The 22214-nt window shown below is 40.3% G+C and overlaps 1 protein-coding gene across 1 annotated transcript in view; it reads right to left on the reverse strand.

The window, feature by feature from the left end:
* Positions 1-127: 127 nt before the first annotated feature.
* Cog3 (component of oligomeric golgi complex 3) overlaps positions 128-22214 on the reverse strand; it is a 51877-nt gene continuing 29790 nt past the window's right edge. The window contains exons 15-23 of the mRNA XM_055609686.1: positions 21450-21574; positions 20081-20170; positions 17544-17664; positions 15126-15214; positions 14883-15017; positions 8098-8173; positions 4020-4147; positions 3191-3289; positions 128-1863 (exon numbers count right to left, since the gene is read on the reverse strand). Coding sequence (XP_055465661.1) covers positions 1834-1863; positions 3191-3289; positions 4020-4147; positions 8098-8173; positions 14883-15017; positions 15126-15214; positions 17544-17664; positions 20081-20170; positions 21450-21574 — 893 coding nt within the window. The 3' untranslated portion in view covers positions 128-1833. The remainder of the gene's footprint in view (positions 1864-3190; positions 3290-4019; positions 4148-8097; positions 8174-14882; positions 15018-15125; positions 15215-17543; positions 17665-20080; positions 20171-21449; positions 21575-22214) is intronic.

Consider the following 22214-nt stretch of genomic DNA (forward strand, 5'->3'; position numbering starts at 1 on the left):
GAGACGCTCTGGATGAAGGAAACTCGAGTACTAGTTCTTATAAATACTCAACTTGTCCCAATAAGGTTTTTGATTAAAATATTTTTAAAGAATCCACATACATAACAAACACATGACAACAAAATAGGAAGCAAAGATGTTTATTTTTTAAAAAACTTATTTATTAAAAACAGCAATTTCTAGCTAAATAATATAAAGCATTTTAAATTAATTTTTTCGAAGTATGTACACTCTGTATAAGTAAACACTTGAAACTGTACAGATTTAAACAAATATTCATTCAGCAAACAAACTGGATCAGTACCACCTTCCCAGCACTTGGTAAGATGTGTGAGTGTTTTCAAAAACCAAAAGTCAAAACACAAGAACAAGAGCCTCCTGAAGAATGCCCTGCTCTGCTCCCTAGACACTGAGTGATAGAGCTGTACAGCGATTACACCCTCATTTCTTTGGAAAGGCTATTTGAACACCAAATGTACATATAATACAGAGCTGGATATTACGGTTTATCACATTAGACAAGTATTTAAAATAGTAAGTACAATCTTCCTAACTCATTCATTTCATAGTAAAGGAAAAAATATGGACCCTCTCACCCTCGAGTTTCCCAACATATAGAGTAATATGCTCTACCAAGCAATGTCCACCACCAGTTTAAACTGGAAAACAAGTGGCCTGCTGCATCGGGAGAGGCCACCCACGTGCACACTGCGAGGCTGTTCCCGTCACTCCGCCCGCACCACGAGGCTGCCTGGCCTATTGCAGAGCCCTCAGCACTGCCCCACCCTCCAGACTAGGGTTTGAGTAATGAACAAAGAAGCAGGCTACATTTGCTCTAACACCAGGGTTAAAGACAGTCCAACCCCCAAGTCAGGGAGGAATTTGTAGAAAAACTCACGGATGCTTATATTCCTTTCTTCCGTGACTGGTGTCGTGTTTAAGGTATGGGCAGTGTTTGCCACACTTAGGTGTTCGGCTGTGGCGGGTCTGGGGATCCCAGAAGGCTGGTGTCTAATACAACACAGGCAATCAAAGAGTACTCACTTTTTAAAGAACGGCTGCAGCCAAGGTCAGAAGGCCAGCAACTAAGCTCCATCCGTGAGACCCCCTCCCCACACACCTCCTCCTCGCCAGGGTGTGCCAGACTGCAGACGCCTTCACCAGTAATTCCTACCCACACACTGGTGTCTATGCTGTGAAGATCCGCATTATCAAGACACGCCTATTTAGTAAGGAGGCTGCAGTTCAAGGAGAGGGCCTTACGTGAGGCTGTGGCTTCTTGCAACTGCCTCAAATCAGTCCACAGGAGGATGACTGCCTGTGTCCAGGAAAAGTAAGATGCCTTCTTGGAAGCAACCAATCTACTCCCAACTCAAACTCAAAATGGCAGGGAGAAGCACTCATGGGGATACAGAAGTAAGATTTCTCCAAGTAACAGTCTCTGTGGAGTGCCCGGTGGATAAATGCCTTGCAGTGTCCACAGGAGCAATCGTGATGCAGCAGCTTTCCTATGAAGTCCTTTGCACTATTTATTGTAACCTATTTTTATTGCACAATCTGTGTGAGGAACGTTTACAGTGAACCCATGGCCATCAATCTTATGCCTCTCCATTTCTGGAGACCATTTCAATGAGGCAGCTACCCCTGCTGTTAATCTTTGGCATTCTGATCTTCTACTGCTTCACTCAGGTTTCCTTCTGCAGGCAGCACTGAGCGGCACACCCGTGTTCCCCAGGAGCTGTCCCACATGGGGGTCTTGGGCTTCCTGCACGCTGCAGGACTCCTCAGGCTTCTCCCATGGGACAGACCACTGACACTCATGGTCCAGTGGGACTATTTAGAAACTGACAACAGGAGGTTCAGCTGAAAAGCAACAGGAAGGCCTGTGTTAGTTGCACTATGGACTTTCACTCTCAATAAGTCTCCAATCCCAGAAGCTTGAGAAAAGAAAAAGCCTGAGATTTTTATAGTTACCAGGGCCAGCAGGGAGCTGCACTCTGCTGCCAAATCCAAGTCTCAAGTCACTTACGTACAATGATGGTGATGGCAAAGCAAGACACAAATGCAAGATGGCACACAGTCCACACAGTCCATACCACCTTTTCCTACCCAGTGTTTTAGAAAGCACCACTGTAAGCTGAGCTCTTTAAATGATGCTTTTATTTGTTTAAGGTACAGCACAGTCCAGCATCCTCCTATCTCAGCTTCCTTAGTGCTGAAATTTAAATGGCATTTTTTTGTTTTGTTTAAATAGCATTTTGTTTGTTTGTTTTTAAAAAAGACAGAGTCTCATAGAGTTTAGGCTAGACTCAAACTCACATCTAGCAAAAGGTGACTTGCCTTTCGGATCCTCCTGCTCCCAGGCGCTCAGGTTCCAAGCCTGCACTACGCAGTGTCGCAGTTTATGTGGTGCAGAGATTGAATTCACATACACTTTAACAGAAGACTACAGAAGAGTGCAATTCTCCCTCCAGCCTTCTCCTCCCTGACACAGTGCTCCTCCTAACATGATCTACACCGTGATCTCATGTCCTCTCCTCCCAGGCTCCCCTCCCACTTCACTGAGGCTCAACAACTGACCCACTTCCAAGATTCTCTCGTCTTACAGGCAGGAAATAAGTTATTCTCCAAAGCTTCAGGCTATTCCTAAGATATAACAGGTATCTAATAAAAATTTCCTGACTGGGGGAAGGACTGGGAGGAGAAGAGGGAGGGGAAACTGCAGTTGGGATACAGGGTTGGTTAGTTAGTTAGTTAGACAGACTAATTAAAAAATAAAATGTAAAAAATCCCTGACTAAATTGAACATGCTGATACAAACTGGGCTCTCTAATTTAGGTTTTTAAATATAGAAAGAATAAAAAACACATAGACAGGTCAAGCATTGATTCTAATTCCTAAAATAACTCCCACTTCAGGCATTTGTATGTTGGCCTGTGTTTTGAGGAGGATGATTCAGCAAGCTGATGCACTGAGTCTTTTAGAAACAGGTCATTCATTATCAAAATGGATTAAACAAGCAGGTGAAACTCTAAAACCATTTCCCCAGAGTTAAAGACTCCAATTCAAAGTTTGAAATCTTATTCATCAAAATAAAACAATATAGAAGTTTTCAAATTAAAACAAGAAACATGTTTGCTCAAACATATTTGCTCAAGTAAAATAAACAAGGCCTTTGGTCTGTAGGTACCTGCTCCATGGATGGACAAGCAATGATTTGGATGTCTTCAGGGCTGAACTCTTCCTTCAGCAGAGCATGGAACTTCTGGAAGACTTGCTGAATGTTATTCTTAAAAAGAAGCAGCGCTCATGAGACAAGCCGGGGATGCATACATACATTATAAACAAGAAACGCAAAGAGTGCTAAATCATCATGGTTCTTGCCAAAATGAGTAGAGGAAATATATTTTTATGAGATTACCAGAGACATGTAATTTGTGCTTTAATATTTTACATGCTAGGACAACCTGATGAAGACTTATCACATAATTCCTGGAAACATTAAACTCTCACATATCTTATCCCCCCGGAGAATAATAAGCCTTCAGCAATTTCTTACACAAAAAATAATAAAGTTTCAAGACACATAAAATGCACTTAAAAAACAAAAAACTGACAAGTGCCTTGGATAAAGGCGTGAACTCAACACTAACTGGAAGTGATGAATCTTAAATCTGCTCTGACACATAATCCCTTGGTGGCTTTTGTCAGCTATTTATTTCCTCTACTCACTAGTAAAATGGGGCATAAATTCTGAAATGTTGCTCTCCCAAGTGTTGGGCCACAGTACAATGTGTAGACCTATTTTTTTGCTTGTTAATTTCTACTTTCAAAATGAACAACAACATTAAGACAAGTGAGCAAGGAATAAAGTATAAGCCAACAGATACAGGCTGCAACGCCTCTAAGAGCACGGAGGCCACTAGCGTCACTGACACTCGGACCTGTCTACAGGAAGAGACAGTGACCGTGAGAAGAGCACCTTTAAGTCTCCAGGCAGCAAACTTCTATCCACTTACCCTAACCGGCTTAAACAAGATAAACTCTGTGTCCTTATTGGACAAGTACAGGGACATGCTTCTCAATGTCAGCGGCAGCTTCGTTTTTATTGTCTTGTACGCAGTGGCCACCAGGTCATTGACCTTTGCTGCAAAGAAATTACCCTTATTAGTGTCACAAAGAAAAAAAATTCCATTTTAATTCAGAGGGGAATACTAAAAAATAGGGAAAGGAAAAAAAAAAAAAAACCTCTTTATTTCCCCCAAAAGAATCTCTTCCCTATCTTGCCCTGTCTTGTTATTTATCAAGTTTGATCACAGCTCTCTAAACATTCACTAAGTATATATTACATACAAACTCTAAGCCCAAGGGCTAATGCAGCCAAAACTCCCCCAACGTGATTCAGGATGTTCTAAAAAGGAGGTTAAAAACACTTTCAGGTTGTTTTAGAGAACAGTAGGAGGCAATTAATGGATATTCTGGCTCTCCGGGTGCAGAATAATGCCCAGGCAGGTGTCTCTGGCTGGTGTGTTTGGATCACTCAGATGTTTATGCATGCTGAAGCAGAACTGTGTGCCCATCTATTACATTCTTATACTTCCTTACCAGACAGGAAATATATTCCAAATGTCTGTAAGTAAGGTACGATGCAGCCCAAGTGCAGCGCCTGAAAGGGCTGTGCGGGAGTAAGCGGAGTCAGTGACCTGAGTGCAGTGTTCAAGGGGGATTACCAAGACAGCCACACAGGAAGAGATTCCTAATTTCTGAACTGCTCAGCCTCACTCAAAACTGAAATACTGGCAAAAGGACTCAAATTTCCATCTTTGACAAGGTGTAAAGAAATAGGTAAACAGCCTTCTACATCCTTTGGTTAAGATTAAAAAAAAAAAATGTAAAGGAAAAAAAACTACAAGCCAGGAATGATGGTGCACACTTGGAATCCTAGCGTTCTAGAGGTTGAGGAAGGAAGATCAAGAGTTTGAAACCAGCCTGGGTAACAGAGAGACCCCATCTCAAAAACAAACAAATGAAATGAAGATCAACAGATACTAAGGGACAGGATATCTTCATAAGCTGTTCATGGGAGGATAAAATGGTTCAACCTGGGGGCATGTTACACAATATCCTGCAAAATTGAAAATAAACTTAACTACTGAAGATTCTGCCATTTAGGCATTCACAAAATACTAAGACATACGTATATAAGTCATTTACTAAAGAGTGTTTGAAAAACCAAAGTGAAACATGTTCATTAATAAAATAAGTGAAAGAATCACGGTGTGGTGAAGTGTTCTGTGTACCCACTGAACAGAATGAACAGCTGGGCACACTGGTATCAAAAGGCTGCAGACACAAAGGAAGTGATGATAATGATAACAGGGATGGTAGATGCTCACCTAGATAACTGAACTCATGTGTGCTAGTGTTTATATAAACAATTTGGGGGAAGAGTCTATAATTGTGGTTATCTTCAAGAGAACTAGTTTGCAGATGCAGAATAGTAATTTTTTGTTTTCTCCCTTTGCACAGGTCAATTTACATTGTAAAAAAAAGTGTAAAAAAGTGTAAAAAAGTTTAACAGGAAAGTCTGGGCAAAAACATGGTAGGAAAGTACCAATGTTCTCAGGGATTGCTCATTTTTCGTTAAATAAACGAAGGCTCTTTCCAGGTACTCCCCCTGGGTTGCGGTTCCATTGTCACTAAAGTGCTTTAGAAATCAGTAAATCAGACTTGGGGACTCTCAGGAACCACAAAGTGAGTGCACACGGCTCACAGTGCCCACAACACCTAAAAAATGTTAGCTTACATGAACACACTGACATCTTAATTTGTAACTCATTCTCCTGGAGCATGATCATCATGACATAATCTCCCCAGAACCAGAGCTGAGGGCAGAGGGCACTGCTGTTCTTGATCCACCTCAAGAGGCCCATAAATCTCTGACATTCAAGTAAGGGCTGTATTCATTACAGACCATGAAAAACCAACTCCACACTTCCAAGGTGGCCAAAGAGGTAGAAGGTATATTTACAAGATAGTGAAGAATCCCTCATAGATAAAACAAAACAAATAGGTTAAATGACTAAACAGAAAGCCATACTCCAATCTGACCTTTCACTTACTCCTTTACTAATGGAAATTTAAGTAGACTGAAGTACACAATACCCCAACACAGAATTGTTAGGGTACCCTTGAGAAAAGTCACAGGCCCTACTTTAAAAAAAAATAAAAAAGGATCTTTCTAGAAAGGAAAGAACAGTGAGCTATGCATCAAGTGGGCTTAGCTGTACTAACATGCTCTGCCTGTTTCCCAGTGTTATCTATTTTAAGAAAGATGTACTGTACCTCAGAATTCCATTTACATAAACATTCAGAATACACAGCAGCTCCTTCATCTAAGTAAGCGCTGGAACAGACTAAAGCCTTAAGCCAAAGGCTCAAATAACTCAAGATCACGAGGACACCCTCAAGAGCCATGCTAGCCAAGGACTGCAGTGTCCACTGTGAGGACCAGAGTCAGCACCACGGCAGCCTGCAGTCAGAATGCCAGCACTGGACAATATGCTACTCTATCAAGTGTGCTTTGTTTTAAATAGACGTTGCAGACATCAATCTCAAACACAAGACAACTGTTTGAAGTAATGGAGAGAGTAAAAGATTCACTGTCTCCACGACAGTCAATGTACACATCCTCAGTGTACACACAGGAACCTCTGAAACAAACTCTTCTTCCAAAAACAACTGTCTATATTCATCTCTTCCTAAGAGACAGTGCCAGCTACTTCTTGGTTCAACTTCAATTTAACCCAAGGCATTTATGACTGAAAATTCTGGAGAGAGAACAGCATCAATTAAAATTTTTAGATGGTATTAAAAACTGACCTGGGAAAATCTGTAAAATGAAAAGTACCGACTTTTCCATCTGCAAACTAGTCCTTCTCTCAAAGATAACCACATTATAACTTCTTCCCCAAATTGTGTATAAACATGCTGTATGGACATTAAAAATGACCTATCAGTGAACTTGGGGAGGAGCATGTGTGAAGAAGGGGGAGGGAAGATGGGATTAGGAGGGGAGGAGGGAGGGGCTTATGGGGGGATACAAAGCGAATAAAGTGTAATTAATAAAAGTTAAAAAAAGAAAAAAGAAAAAAAATGACCTAAATAAGAATGTATCATCCTCTTAATTCAAAGGAAATACATACCTAACGACATGGCTTTCTTTCACCATGGAAACCAATGGTATTAAAAGGCTGTCCAGGTTAGGGACCTATAGCTACCAATCCTCAGGGACAAGAAGATAGACAGAGGCACTCTTTGGAGCCCTCACTAAGAGCAAGAAGTAGGCCTACAACTCAGAAATAGCTTCTCCCTGACTAAGACCCTGTTCCTTCACCATGTCTCAGTTTCAAAATATGGGTCACGGGATAGCCAAAAATATCAATGTAACAAAATTTATTCTGGTTAATGGTTACTAAAAATTCCATTAAAAAATGTGCCAAAAATAACCCAAAGGGGTGTGATTCTAAATGTCTAATACTTAACACTGAAGACCCCCTCCACCTGCCAAAAAGAAAAAAAAAAAAAAAAAAGAAGAAGAAGAAGAAGCCTTTAGCATAAAAAAAAAATATTCTCATTTATGGAAGAGAATAACGAGAAATATCTCAAGTGAATGCACAAATGAGGCAGTAGAACTGCCTGCCAAATCCAACTGATTCCTTCATTTTGACACTTTTTTTTTCAAGCACTCTAAATTGTCAACAGAAAATGTAACTTGGAGAAAAATATGGAAGAAAATAGTGGCCCAACATTTCCTCGTATGCGGAAAATAAGCGCGTTCCTTCCACCACCTCATCTTTGCAGCAGTGTTCCCATTAAAGCCTGAAGCCAAGGAACAGCAGGTGCACAGAGGTCAGCAGGCTCCCAGCATTTAAATGTAAACCATGCTTTATTTTTAATTGAATAAACTTTCAGAAGTTCTCTAAAAGCTTTAACTCAAATCAAGCAGAACACCGAGGCCCAGGTGTCACAGTGACCTACACAGACGCAGACAGATACCATCCTAAAAAAAACTTCCAGAGAGTAAAATCCCGATACCTGGTTGTGCCCAAGGCTGCTGTGAGAGGGTGTACTTGGGGCCTCCCTGACTGGCCATGGTTTTTAATGCTGACACCTAGTAGAGGAGACAAAAGCAGAGGTTTCATTTCACCAACGGCAAATAATCAGGGGTTGCTCTCAAGATACAAGGCACCATGTAGACCCATTAAATAAGGCATACTGGTAACCATGCACAATTCTAGAAACACATGCTTACACAGCTAGACTTTTTTTTAACGAAACTTCTTTTTGTGAGTTCAAGGCATGTGTTATTTTGGGAGAAAAACAAAAACAAAACAGCCATACCTTATCAGGCATTCTTACTGAGACCTTTCTGAAGAAATTTCACCAAAAAACAAAACAAAAACAAAAACTGTTGTTGCCAAAAAGACTGAGTGAATACTAAATTATTATCAATGAAAAAGTGTCACACACATTTGCACAACAGGCTCCTCACATAACAATTTTTCCCTTCCTTTTTACCACATCACAGGCATAAAAAAAGTCATCAAACCAAACAGTAGCCAGGCTAGAGAGAGAAGCTTAGACTGTGACACTGTAACTCCAGTTCCCGGAGACAGGATGCCCTCTTCTGGATCCCACAGGAATGCGCACAAATGGCATACATTTACACAAACACAGGCACACTGGTATGCCACATAGATACACACAGAGAGAAAAAGAGAAAGAGACAGAAATACAGTTGGGCATGATAGAAGCTCCTATACAGTCAGCATCTAGGAAGCAAAGCAATAAAGTACAAGAGTTTGAGGCCAGCCTGGGCTACACAGCCAGACCCTACCTCAACAAACAACAACAAAAGGATTTTCAAGTACCATTACAAGGCATACTTGGATCTATGCCTAGGAGTGGTATAGCTGGATCTTGAGGTACCACTATTCCTAATTGTCTGAGAAAGCGCCAGATTGATTTCCAAAGTGGTTGTACAAGTTTACATTCCCACCAGCAATGGAGGAGGGATCCCCTTTCTCCACATCCTCTCCAGCATGTGTTGTCACTTGAGTTTTTGATCTTAGCCATTCTGATGGGTATAAGGTGAAACCTCAGGATCATTTTGATGTGCATTTCCCTCATGACTAAGGATGTTGAGCATTTCTTTAAGTGTTTCTCTGCCATTCGATATTCCTCTATTGAGAATTCTCGGTTTAGCTCTGTACCCCATTTTTTAATTGGATTACTTGATTTGTTGCTTTTTAACTTCTTTAGTTCTTTATATATTCTGGATATTAGCCCTCCGTCAGATATAGGGTTGGTGAAGATCCTTTCCTCCTAGGCATATATCCAAAATATGCTCAAGTACACAACAAGGACATTTGCTCAATCATGTTCATAGCAGCTTTATTCGTAATAGCCGGAACCTGGAAACAACCCAGATGTCCCGCAACTGAGGAATGGATACAGAAATTGTGGTACATTTACACAATGGAATACTACTCAGCAATTAAAAACAAGGAAATCATGAAATTTGCAGGCAAATATAGGCAACTAGAAAGATCATCCTGAGTGAGGTATCCCAGAAGCAGAAGACACACAGGGTATATACACCTAAAGATGCTAAGGAAGAAGGAGGACACTGGCTAAGATGATCAATCCTCACTCAGAAAGACAAACGGGACGGACATCAGAAGAGGGAGAAAACAGGAACAGAACAGGAACCTACCACAGAGGGCCTCTGAAAGACTCTACCTAACAGAGTATCAAAATAGATGCTGAGGCTCACAGCCAAATTTTGGGCAGTGTGCAGGGAGTCTTATGAAAGAAGGGGAAGATAGAAAGACCTGGAGGGCCCAGGAGCTCCACAAGAAGAGCAACAAAACCAAAAAATCTGGGCCCAGCAGTCTTTTGTGAGACTGATACTCCAACCAAGGACCATACATGGAGATAACCTAGAAACCCTGCATAGATGTAGCCCATGGCAGCTCAGGATCCAAGTAGGTTCCCTAGTAATGGGAACAGGAACTGTCTCTGACATGAACTCAGTGGCTGGCTCTCTTTGATCACCTCTCCCTGGGGGGGTGCAGCAGCCTTACCAGGCCACAGAGGAAAACAATGCTGCCAGTCCCGATATGGTCAGATGGAAGGAGAGGAGGACCTCCCCTATCAGTGGACTTGGAGAGGAACATGGGAGGAGATGAGGGAGGAAGGGTGGAACTGGGAGGGAATGAGGGAGAGGGCTATAGCTGGGATACAAAATGAATAAACTATAATTAATATAAAAATTAAAATTAAAAACAAGGCACACTTTGGCTAACATATGCTAAAGACACAGACTTGGAAGCCACTTTTGCAATCTTTATTCTGCTACAGCAGCATAAGAAATAAATATGTCAACTTAGCTGTTTAGATAGGAAACTTGATGGGAATAAGCATAAACTACTTTTTAATGAATAGACATGGGGCAAAGGTCCAAGCCATTAGAAAAACTGAAACAACAACTCTAGATTTTCCTTAAGGGCAAAATATCTAGACAAAGGCTAGGCACAGCCACATTAACTGAGGTCTCTTTCCCCTTCTCTCTATTTCTATCTTATTTCTGCCCAATCTAGACCTTTGAGCACACACTAATCACTGGAGACCTCAAGTCTACCTCCTCACACTAAACTTCTTTCATGTCTTCATTTTTATTGTTGAGAAGCAGCTTTTAAAAATAAAATATATATGGCTGAATGTGGTGGCACATTTAACTTTTTTTGTTTTGTTTTTGTTTTCTGAGATAAGAGTTTCTCTGTGTAATAGCCCTGGCTGTCCTAGACATGCTTTGTAGACCAGGCTAACCTCAAACTCACAGAGATTAATCCCAGTACTCAGGAGACAGAGGTAGGCATATCTCTGTGAATTCCAGGCCAGTGTGGTCTACATAGTGAGTCCTAGATTAGCCATGGTTACACAGTGAGACCTTGTCTCACTGTACATAAATAAATTAATTCAAATAAATTACATATATTATCATAAATTAGACAATGCTAATAGAAAAATAAATTTACCTTTAGCAAACATTATGCTACTATTTTCCAGTATAACTATACTCTTTTTTATAAGTATTCACTTATAAAAATGGAAACACAATAAACTGGGTGTGATAACACACACCTTTAGTCATAGCGCTTAGTAGGCAGAGGCAGGTGGATTTCTGTGAGTTCAAGGCCAGCCTGGTCTACAGAGTGAGTTCAAGGACAGCCAGGGAAACCTGTCTCAAAAAACCAAAAAAATAAGTAAAAAGGGGAAGAGGGGGAACAACGGGTTGAGACCAGCCTGGGCTATAGAGTACGTTCTGGGATAGCCAAAGCTAGACAGAGACCCTGTCACAAGGGGAGAAATGTGAATACAATGTCAATATTTTTTCTAGTACCTACACTTTGAACCTTTTCTCGCCCTCAAAGTTTTATTTTAACAATAACCACTACCTATTATTCCACTGATTGTTCTAGGAACTCACTAATTCCCTAACAACATAACTTGGCACTGAAGTCATAGTCTTCCTCAGCTTCAGTCATTGTCCTACTGCTGTGAAGAACCACCATGACCAAGGCAACTCTTATAAAAGAAAGCCTTTAATTGGACTTGGCTTACATTTCAAAAGGCTAGACCATTGTCATCAGAGTGAAGAGCAGGGTGGTAGGCAGACATAATGCTGGAGGAGTAGCTGAGAGCTACGTCCTGATCCAGGGGCAACAGGCAGAAAGAGCAAGACACTGGGCCTGCTGTGGGCTTTTGAAACCTGAAAGCCCAACTCCAATGACATACTTTCTTCAGCAAGGCCACACCTACCCATCAAGGCCACAATTCCTAATCCTTCTAATCCTTTCAAATAGTGCCACTCCCTGGTGACTAAACATTCAAATATATGAGCTTATGAGTGGGTGGCATTCTCATTCAAACCCCCATATTCTTCCCTCAATGTGTGCCACCATGCCTGGACAAGCTGTTTGTTTAAGAAACACAAAGACTTCTATATTCACTATATTTACTATCTGAATAATTTACTTCTCTCTAAGTCAAACCAAGGATCATTTCTTCAAACATTCTCCTAGATCTCCAGAGGTAAGCTCTCCTAACAACGAAGGCCAAAGACAGAAAGGGGAAAGGAGCTTTAATCAACTGGGCCATCTTTCAGAGCCCACAGACCAGTATAGAACCATGCTCTCCCTGCCTCCCTGCTCTAAACACTTTAATGTGGATGGAGTTTCTATCTTGATTTCCCTATCAGGTTACAATTCCTTGAATGCAAGAATTAAAAGTATAAGGTCAAATTCTACTATATGTATTACATCAAAAAAAATCTTAATTTATAGCTACCAAGAACAGTAACAACACTTCAGAGGAATTGATAAAAATAAACTTGTCTGTTTTATCAAACAAACAAAAAGAAAATGAAAAGCTTTGACATGTGAGTTTTTAGCACAGGCACGCTCCACAAGACGAGAATACTATATAGTTCAGCCATAACCTGAAATGTGCTTCTTTCAAAATGCCCTGGTTTACACATTGCTGAAGCAAAATCTTTAATCATTCTGTCTTCTTTTACTATAGCTATTCTAAAGAGCATCACAAAATCCTCACACATTGTCTTATGTAGTCCTCTCAACAGCCTCTACTAGGGCAGATGGACACCGTAGCTCTCAACAAAACATTCAAAGAGGAGACTAGAATGCACCGAGTTGCTGGTGATTTCAGTCGGGATGTGCAGACAAGAGTCTAGGCCTACCTTGATTAACTCCAAGTTGTACTTTTTTTTTTAAATATATATTTTATTTATTTATTATGTATACAATGTTCTATCTGCATATACACTTACACACCAGAAGAAGACACTGGATCTTATTATAGATGGTTGTGAGCCACCATGTGGTTGCTGGGAATTGAACTCAGGACCTCTGGAAGAGCAGCCAGTGCTCTTAACCTCTGCGCCATCTCTCCAGCCCCCAACTTGTACTTTTTCTACACCTACTACAACTCAAAGTCCTATTTAATAGTTTCAAGCAACATGTATACTGTGATATTCCAGAAAAAGAAAAATGTACTGCAGTTCTTAAAGCCTCAAAGAAAAAAATTCGAACCAAATATTTTCACATATACAGCTAACTCAGCATTTACCACCATACTGTAGTCTCCTGGGACATCTACATTTTTTTGAGAAAAGGTTGTTTTTCCAGGGGCACTCCGATGATTATTTTTACTTGTCAACTTGATGGAATCTGGGGTCACCTGGGAGACTGGCTTCTGGACATGCCTGTGGGGGTTGAGTGAAGTGGATACAGTCCCTGCACTGGGAGGCCGTCTAAAACAGCAAGTGAGAGCTGGGCACAAGCCTTCCTCACTCTCTGCCTCCTGACTGCACATACAGTGTGTCCAGCTGCCTCATGCTCCTGGTGCCATGACTTCCCTGCGATAATGGACTGTAACCTTCAACTTCCTCCCTAATTTGCTTTCTTGAGAGTATTCTATCATGTAAACAGAAAAGATAGGTAAGAAAGGCAGAAAATGAACCAGAAGAACATATATTACTATACATAGTTTTATATAAAAATATATCTAATATGCGACGCATATATTCTTCTGATTCATTTATATATTTATATTACACACTATATATAAAACACCACTTGTACATGTGTATATATATATGTGAGTGAATATATGTGTACATATGCATATATAAATATAATTTTTTCAGGAAAAACTATCAGATTAAAAATCAAGAAGGAACCAGTTGAACAAGATACAGATAGGTTTATCCCACATACAAGTGGTGATTCAAAACTTCATTTCTCAATCTGTGAAATAAAGGCACTTCCCTAACTCTGGGTGCCAGGAATACGGTACAGAGTTCAAGAAAATGAAGCATCTCAACAGGGGGCTCAGGAAAGACGTGTACAGCAAAGGTTGATCTACAGCTCATGAAGGGGACGTTCTGCCGTGAAAGGAACTGATCTGTGGAACTTGTGAAAGGACTGGACTTACATCTATAAAGTCAGACTCAAAGTCTCCTGAATGCTGAAAATGTCCTCTATGCACAAACAAGCTTTGTTGTGCCGACCTATATTTACATTTTTTTCAATGAGTCTGAACACAGAAGCAAGCCAAGGACATAGTGTTAATGAGGCTTACATTCAAATAGCACATATTCAAATCTACAAACAGAACTATGGATGCTGGTTACTTGGTAGAGTGCTTTCCCTAGCATACACAGGGCCCTGAGTTGTATAATAGGTGTGGCAGCACGTGCCTGCAATCTCAGCTGAGCTCTTAGGAGATACTGGCAGAAGAAGCAGAATTCAAGGTCATCCTTAACTAAATCAGAAGTTCAAGGCCAGCCTGATACTTGAGATCATGAGGAAGAGAGGGAGGGAGGGAGGGAGGGAGGGAAAGAAGGAAGAAGGGAGGGAAGGAAAGAGGGAAGAAGGGAGAGAAGAAGGAAGGGAGGGAGGGAGGAAGGAAGGGAAACTCTGACTACTACCACACAGGCCTAAACAGGAAGTGGAGAGATTTCAGCAGAATGAGAGTCCCAGCCAGCACAGAGAAGACTTACTATGTAGATAACAGAACACAGCTACAACCAGCTCTGTGGTGTCTGTTCTTCAAAACTAAAGGCTGTTAGGCTTACATACAGAGCTGTAAACCAGCTTTTGTGATAAGGGAATTTTCCTAGAAAAACACAGTAACTTACTCTGCTTTCACTGTATTTTCACAAGTCAAAAAAAAAAAAAAAAAAAAAAAAAAAAAAAACCCAAGTGAAGAAAAGCAGGACTGTACAAAGCCTGCACCTTTGTCATGAACTCTTCCAGCTGCTCTACAAACAGCCTTGTCTGCTGCTGAATGAACTGCTCGCAGGCTGACTTCAGGTGCTGGTCTACATCCTTCTTAGAGTCGAGATAATGCTCTCTGATCTCAGGAGTCCCCTGAAAAAGACACAACAATTTCCTTCTGGTTGCATGTACCTAGAAATTAGCAGACATGTAAAGAATATCATTTAGCTCCCACCACCAATGAAACAGATTCTTTCTCACCTCCAACAAGAACTCTATCAAGGCATTGTTGCTATTCAGCCTAAAAAATCTCGGAACAGTCATAGGGTTCAGGATTTTAAATGCTGCATCTGTGAAACAAAATTACTCATCCAGTGAACATGTACAGGTTCAACAGAGAAGCTCTGTGTAACACTAGCTCGCTACTGCTGCCCAGCCAGGAAGCAGCCCCTTCCCTATGTCCTCAACACAAGGGGCTAAGTGAGATGAGCGCCAGTAATGACGATATGCCTACACAATCATTTGCAAAAGTTACAGCTACAAATTTACTTTAATTACGATGATCTATTTATTTTTTAAAAAAGATAAATGAGATAATACACAGAATTTCACCACTTTGCCTTTAGATGTTAAGTAGAATTTTTAAAAATACACATACTTACCCAGCTTCTTTATGATCTTGGCTGGCACAGAAATTTAGCCACTTGAATGACAGTGGATAAACAAATGTGTCAGCCAAGAAGAAAACACCAAGAGGACATATTTACCCCTCAACCTCCAGACTAACTAGAATCTCTGTAAGTACTGAGGTCTCATTGATGTTCAAATGCAATAAGATATACTATTAGTCGTGAGAGGTTAGAGGCTTAAAAGTGAGTTAGAAAGTATTATCAAGTGACAGTTTTTGAAAGACTATGCTTTTGCTTTGTCAAACTAGAGAAAAAAAAGCATGCTCTGCTCCCAGCCCTGTTCTGCAAACACAAGCCACAGTCCTAAGTACTGCCTTGAACTGGGTCTTAATGAAAAGGAACCTCTATCAGATTCAGTACTCAGAAGAGACTGTCAGAAGTAAACAGAACCACATGGTAGGTACATGACATTCATAATATGGTAGGAAAAGAAATCCTGCCCATATCTTAGTCTATTTCATTTTCTCACATCTCAGCAGACTTAAGAGCAGAACCAAGTGGCAGCAACATACAAATTAGAAAAGAACTAAAGTGAACAACTATGCTGAATCCTATCACCCAAATAAAGGCCATTACATGGTTAGACGTTCCATATGGTTAAAGCACCATTCTCACAGCCCACAGCAAAAGAAGGAAATCAATCAGGCAGCTAGGGGACACAAGCTCTTTGTGCAAATATGCTTTTAAAAACCTTGGCATTTCTTAAAAGCAAAGCCCAGAAAACCTGGATCCTATTTAAAAATGAAACTAACTATTGTTAAAAAAAAAAAAAAAAAAACCCACATAAAAACAAAAAGCATTTACTGTGCCGGTCATATGACAGCATTAGGAGAAACACAGTGCCAACTGCTTGAATATGACTCCTCAGGAGACCAGCATGGAGCTCAGCTGAGTTGAATCAAGTCCTCTCTTTCAGATAAGCACAGTGATGGGGAAGCGCAAAGCCTCTGACTTTGGGATTCTTTTTTTGGCATTTCTGAATCACAGAACACAGAAAATCATTTGAGTCACTACTCATTCAGTTGCTTCAAGATTAAGAGGGAAATTAATTCATTACACAAATGAATGCTTATAGTATGAGATTAAATCTCTGGAAATCATTTAAAAAAAAAGAGAGAGAGAGAGCTCACAAAAATCTGTAAGAGAAACAAGTGATATTTACAATGTGTCCTTAACTATTTACAATCAAGAGCTCAAATGTCATATATTTTTGATCTCTTCCAAATCTGTTCATTCTAGCTGAGACTTGTGGTGCACACCTTTAATCCCAACACTCGGGAGGCAGAGGCAGGTGCAACTCCATGAGCTCCAGGACAGCCAGGGCTATACAGAGAAACCCTGTCTTAAAACACCATACCCCCTTAAAAAAAAAAAATTGCTAATGTTTATTAATAAATAACTATGACAAATCATCTTTTCCAAAATGAATCAAAATTCTACATATTCACATCACCTTACTTAAAGTAAGCATCTCCAACTTGATGTTATCTTAAGCACAGTGACATGTCTTTGTATTCCTTTTCATTCTTCATGATCTTGGTAACCAATGAAGGTACCAACATCACTGTGCTCCTTCTACAGGAAGGAGGAAGATGGTTACAGAAGTTAACAGCCCTTCAGTTCAAGTTTACATAGGGCCAGAATAAAATCTGACTCTCGGGCGCATAGATAAACCCCAGTTTGCTGGCACAGCTATTTATCTTACAGGTATTTATTATAATGATTTTCATCTTATACTTGCTTATGGCCCAGGAGAGTTAAATTGTATTATACATGAAAATGTTCATATATAGCTCCTCCAATAAAGAAAATCAACAAATCAGAAGTAACTAGGATACTGACAGCTCAGTTTAGTATGAATAAGTAACATATTTAGCAAGCAAAGCATGCAGAGAAATTGCAGATGAACATAAAATAAACCTGTAGCCTGTGCTGACACACCTGGACAGGTCAAACATACCCAACTGTGCCAGCTAGGACAACAAAGTACCTCTAGTTTTCTTGAGGTCCAGGGAAATTTCCTTAATGGTGAATTCAGTGTGAAATGGAGCAATTTGTTCTCGAAGAATCAAAAGATGCTTAATTAAGAAAAGTTGTCCATCAATCTGAGTCTAAATTATAAGACAAAAAAAAGGCATTATTACAAATTAAATCAGAATAGGAACATATAAAACTATCATTCAACATTAAATCTACACAAATTACAGCCTCAAGGTGCCAATACTCTGCAGCACAGTGAACTCTCTAGGTTTCCCATGTCAAAGTTCTCTGGAAAATTCTTGCTTCTGACTCTGAACATTATCCCTTGCTCTACTTAAGGAATCCAAAAGAGCAAACCACATAAAAGGCTGGGAAGAGACTTCTAACTTGGCACTGAAGTGGAAAATGCTGTCACATACGAGCCGCACTGAGCAGCACAGACAAGCTCAAAGGATGAGTCTAAATTTGCTTACTCAGAGCCTTCTAGTTTCTCTTAGGAGGACATCTTTCCCTGCGTGGCTCACATGGTCTTGGTACCCAGAATGTCAGACATACAAAGCACAAAAGGAGCCTCTAACTATAAAATGGACTGGCAGCCCTACCAGGGTTACATTCCCATCAAACAGAGGACTGGCTGTCCCTACAGACCCTCCTGCTACCTCAGGACTGTCTGCAGTGGCCCTGGGACTAAGGTGGAGCTCTCAAAGCTCTGACCAAGTTCCAGAACAGCAACTACAGTCTTCATGATAGAAGTATGTTTATTAATAAAGCAAGGAGGTTGCTCAAGGCAGAATTTTATTTTGAAAACATTTCTAATTAAGTTTGCATATTAAATTAGGAAAATACAACGTTATTCTTCATAAGCAGAATAAAAGGATTCATAACCTTTTATTCATAATCTCTCAGCCTCTTTCCACCAGTTTCTAATGCGCAGTCACTATCAACACACCATATATAAGGGAAGCTCACTTGGCCTTGTGGAGCACAGCAGCAGATAAACATGAAATGCTGCGTATTCTATATACTTGTTCTAGTTGTAAAAGGACAACTTTGACAACAAAACTGTCACTTAGACTTCATTTACTTTATTAAAGCTGTTGTAACTCAAGAAAATAGTATAATTTGCTACAGACTAGGTGTTCAACTGATGTATGTAATGATAATTTACCTTAAAAAACTAAAAAACTCCTGAGTTGAAAGGCAAAAAATTACACAATCTCAGCCACAAAAACAAATAAGCTAACAATGCTTACCAAGCTGCAGGTTTCCTCAGATACAATAAACACTTTAACATGTAGGAAACAGAATTATATAAAGGACGGTGACCTACAGATAAAGAGGATAGAAGGCTCAGGGGCTTACAGGAGAGGAGAGAGCAAAAAAGGCCGTAGCGCGTGGCCACCCGTACAAAGTCTATGGATAATAAAGAAGCATGTGGGGTCAAGGGAGGAGTCACCCAGTCACCCACTTGGTGACATCACTTCGTGACATTTTTGCTACATAAATGTATTATTTTTATGTTATCCTTTGTCTTAAGTTATTATTTCACAACTTTAAAGTCAGCAGCTGTGCACTAGTCCATCATACACAACATTTCCCAGTTTATTCAGCAGCTCCCCCAGCAATTTTAGACAGGAGTTCCAAATTTCACCAATCATAAAGATGTGAGAGATGAGTCTTACAAATATTATTTAAAACTTGACTCTGCCTATTTAGAACTTGTTTGTTTCAAGGTCTTTTAATCCCTATGAGGAAATCCTCTCAATGTCAAGCACAAAAGTAAAAATAGTCACAAAGATAGAGCTTTTCTGATAAGAAGACTCTTTTATCAGGAGACTTTTCTCAGTGATCTGAAGTTAGAAATCAAATTTGTAAATCTGGAATTCACAGGCTTGAGCCCTGCAAACAATGGGGAAATTCTGTGTCCAAGTAAGCCCCAGAGTTCCATCCCTACAGGCAGCAGGTATTCTGGGGAGAGCTGACTAGGGCAATACTGCTGGCCATGCTCTCCTTCCTGAAAAGGCCAAGAGAGAAGTACAGACCAGAAGCTTCCAGCCCAAGAGCCCGTGTTGATTCCAAACCATAAGCCATATAGTCATGACAACTACTTTAAGTCACACAACACAAGGACTATAATGCCTACCCTCAAGGCCAACTGGCTGACTTCCTCCACTGGAAGTCAGGCCACTGGGCTATTTAAAATACTATACAGATGATGAACTGCTGTTTCCTTGAGCATACTCTCTTGGCATTCTGGGGAAACAGCAGTACCATCTCCTCAGTCACAAAGACAGTAACAAGACATCTTTGTCCCATAGCACTAGAGCCTCAGTATCATTTTTGGTACATCAGCAAAGGCAGACTCTCTCAGTGTAGTCTTCAGTGAGCACTACAATGAAATAACAGTTCCCTTCAAAGGATCTCAAAATTCTCTCCTATAAAACAAACAAATCTTACTGCTAAGTGGCTTTAAACTATGTGACTCTAAATGATATGTTTCACAACACTATTAGAGGTAATAAAATTTCACCTAACACTTCATCAAACCTTGTTTTTGCTGATAGACTCTGATGCTCCTAGCAAGGACTGTATGCACGCAGACAATGCTTCTTGTGATAATCCTTGGAACACTGCCCTCTAGTGGAAGAAGAGAGAGAAATATCAGCCTGTAGTCATGCACAAAACAAAACAAAAAAAGATAAGTGAAGCCATGAAGGCAGGGAACAATATTTACTTTCATACTTGGATCACTGACCCTCAGTTTTTTGGTTTTTTTTTTTTTTTTCTTTCCATTCAACCTTTCTGGACTGCCACATGGCTCTGTAATGTGCACTCAAGCCTGGAAATGTCCATGTGTCATTTACTAACCATGTTAGCACCTACTCATGGCCAGCATTGTGCTAGTCACAGCGAGGTTAAGTACAGGGATCAACCAGACAGGCAGGGTTAACCCCACAGAGTGTTCACTCCAGAAGAATCTCAGGTAGTGTGCTAGAACTTGCCATACAGTGGATGTTGGCCTCAAGCCCCAGACCCTCCTTCCTCACTCACATAAATACATGCACAGCCATACTCAGGCAGTAAGTAGGCTGTTTCTAAGCTCAAAATTAACTATAAAACAAAGCCTCAGTGTATTTTCTAAAAATATATGCCAGGTGACTACAGGTCATGTTTTAAGATGTATGTGCAATCTTCTTTTTAAACAGGAGGAAAATGGAAACAAGGGAAACAATCAACAGAAAAAAGTTGACCAAAAAAAAAGTAAATTATAGAAGACCTGTAAACACAGAGCATTCTGAGGAAATCGGCTGGATTCTTATAAATAAGGGCTGAAGAGATGGCTTAATGGTTACGGGTGCTAACTGTTCTTACAGAGGACCTAGGTTTGATTCCCAATACCCACACAGTGGCTCACAACCATCTGTGACCTCAGGTTCATCTGTGATACATTTCTCTGCCCTACTCTGGTACCAAGACCCTGCCTGCCTCAACAACAACAACAAAAACAGATTACAGTAGCTACATTTACTACTAAATATTATACCAATATGCCATCCCAATGTATTGTTCCACATTCCTGCATCTCTTTCTTTAACATAAAAACTAAAGCAGAGAAATTAGTAAGTAGTTTTAAACTTATTTGTGGTCATGGACTCCTTTAAATTTTGATGAAAAGTACAGCTTTGATCCTCAGAAAGACACAAATGCAAATACACATTTAAAACTTACCTACAGTTTCAAGGAGCCCCTAAATTAGATAAACCTTCAAGTTACTGAAATATTTAAAAATCACAACTCTGATAATATCAACAAAATACTGCTCTGAGCTCTTAAAGTAGATTAGAACTTAAAAATATTCCAAGCAAATTCTAAAATAAGCAAGGCACAGTAAAGATATAAGAATTCACACACATACATCTATGCATCTATACAATTTGGAGAGACAGACAAGTGTCCTTCGCACTGTGGGATACCACATCCCATGAAGATCTGCTGGAGAAATCGTGGTCTGCAGTCTAGGATTGAGGGAGTCTGTTGAACCTGAAACCCAAATGGAAAAGAACATATGTTCCAGGCATGTGGGAATCATACAAGAATTTACATGGCAGCTGTAAACTATTTATTCCCATTGGCTAGCAATGGCTAGAAGACAGCAATTTTCCCCCACCTTTCGTTTAATAACAAATACCCTAGGAAGTGTAAACCAGTACCAGCCAAGGGTTCAGACTGAGAGAAACTGGAGAGCACAGGAACACACACATTCCAGCCATACATACACATATATGCTCAATATTGCTCAACTCCAGTTCTTTCTCACAAAGTAGGATCAGTAATCTCTATGGAATAAATCAACAGCATACTTGTGGGACCCATCAGATTCTAGAAGGCAGATCTATATGCAGTGGGCACCGATAAAGGCAGACGTCAGTACAGGGGTCTAGACCAAGGCGTCACACATGCTGGGCAAGCACTCTATCATCACAGCACTCCATACCTTCCTCCTGTCTAAAGTCTGAGACAGGATCTTGCTAAGTTGTTCAAGCTGCCCTAACTCACGTGTAGTTTAGGCAGGTCTTTAACTTGTGATCCTCCTGACTTAGCTCCTGAGTAGCTATATTACAGGTCTACACCTGGACTGGTGAAACAGGGCAGTTTTAAACAGAAACAGATCAAAGCTTGC

Source organism: Psammomys obesus, unplaced genomic scaffold (genome assembly GCF_907164565.1).
Source record: "Psammomys obesus unplaced genomic scaffold, mPsaObe1.curated_primary_1811, whole genome shotgun sequence".
Classification (NCBI taxonomy): domain Eukaryota; kingdom Metazoa; phylum Chordata; class Mammalia; order Rodentia; family Muridae; genus Psammomys; species Psammomys obesus.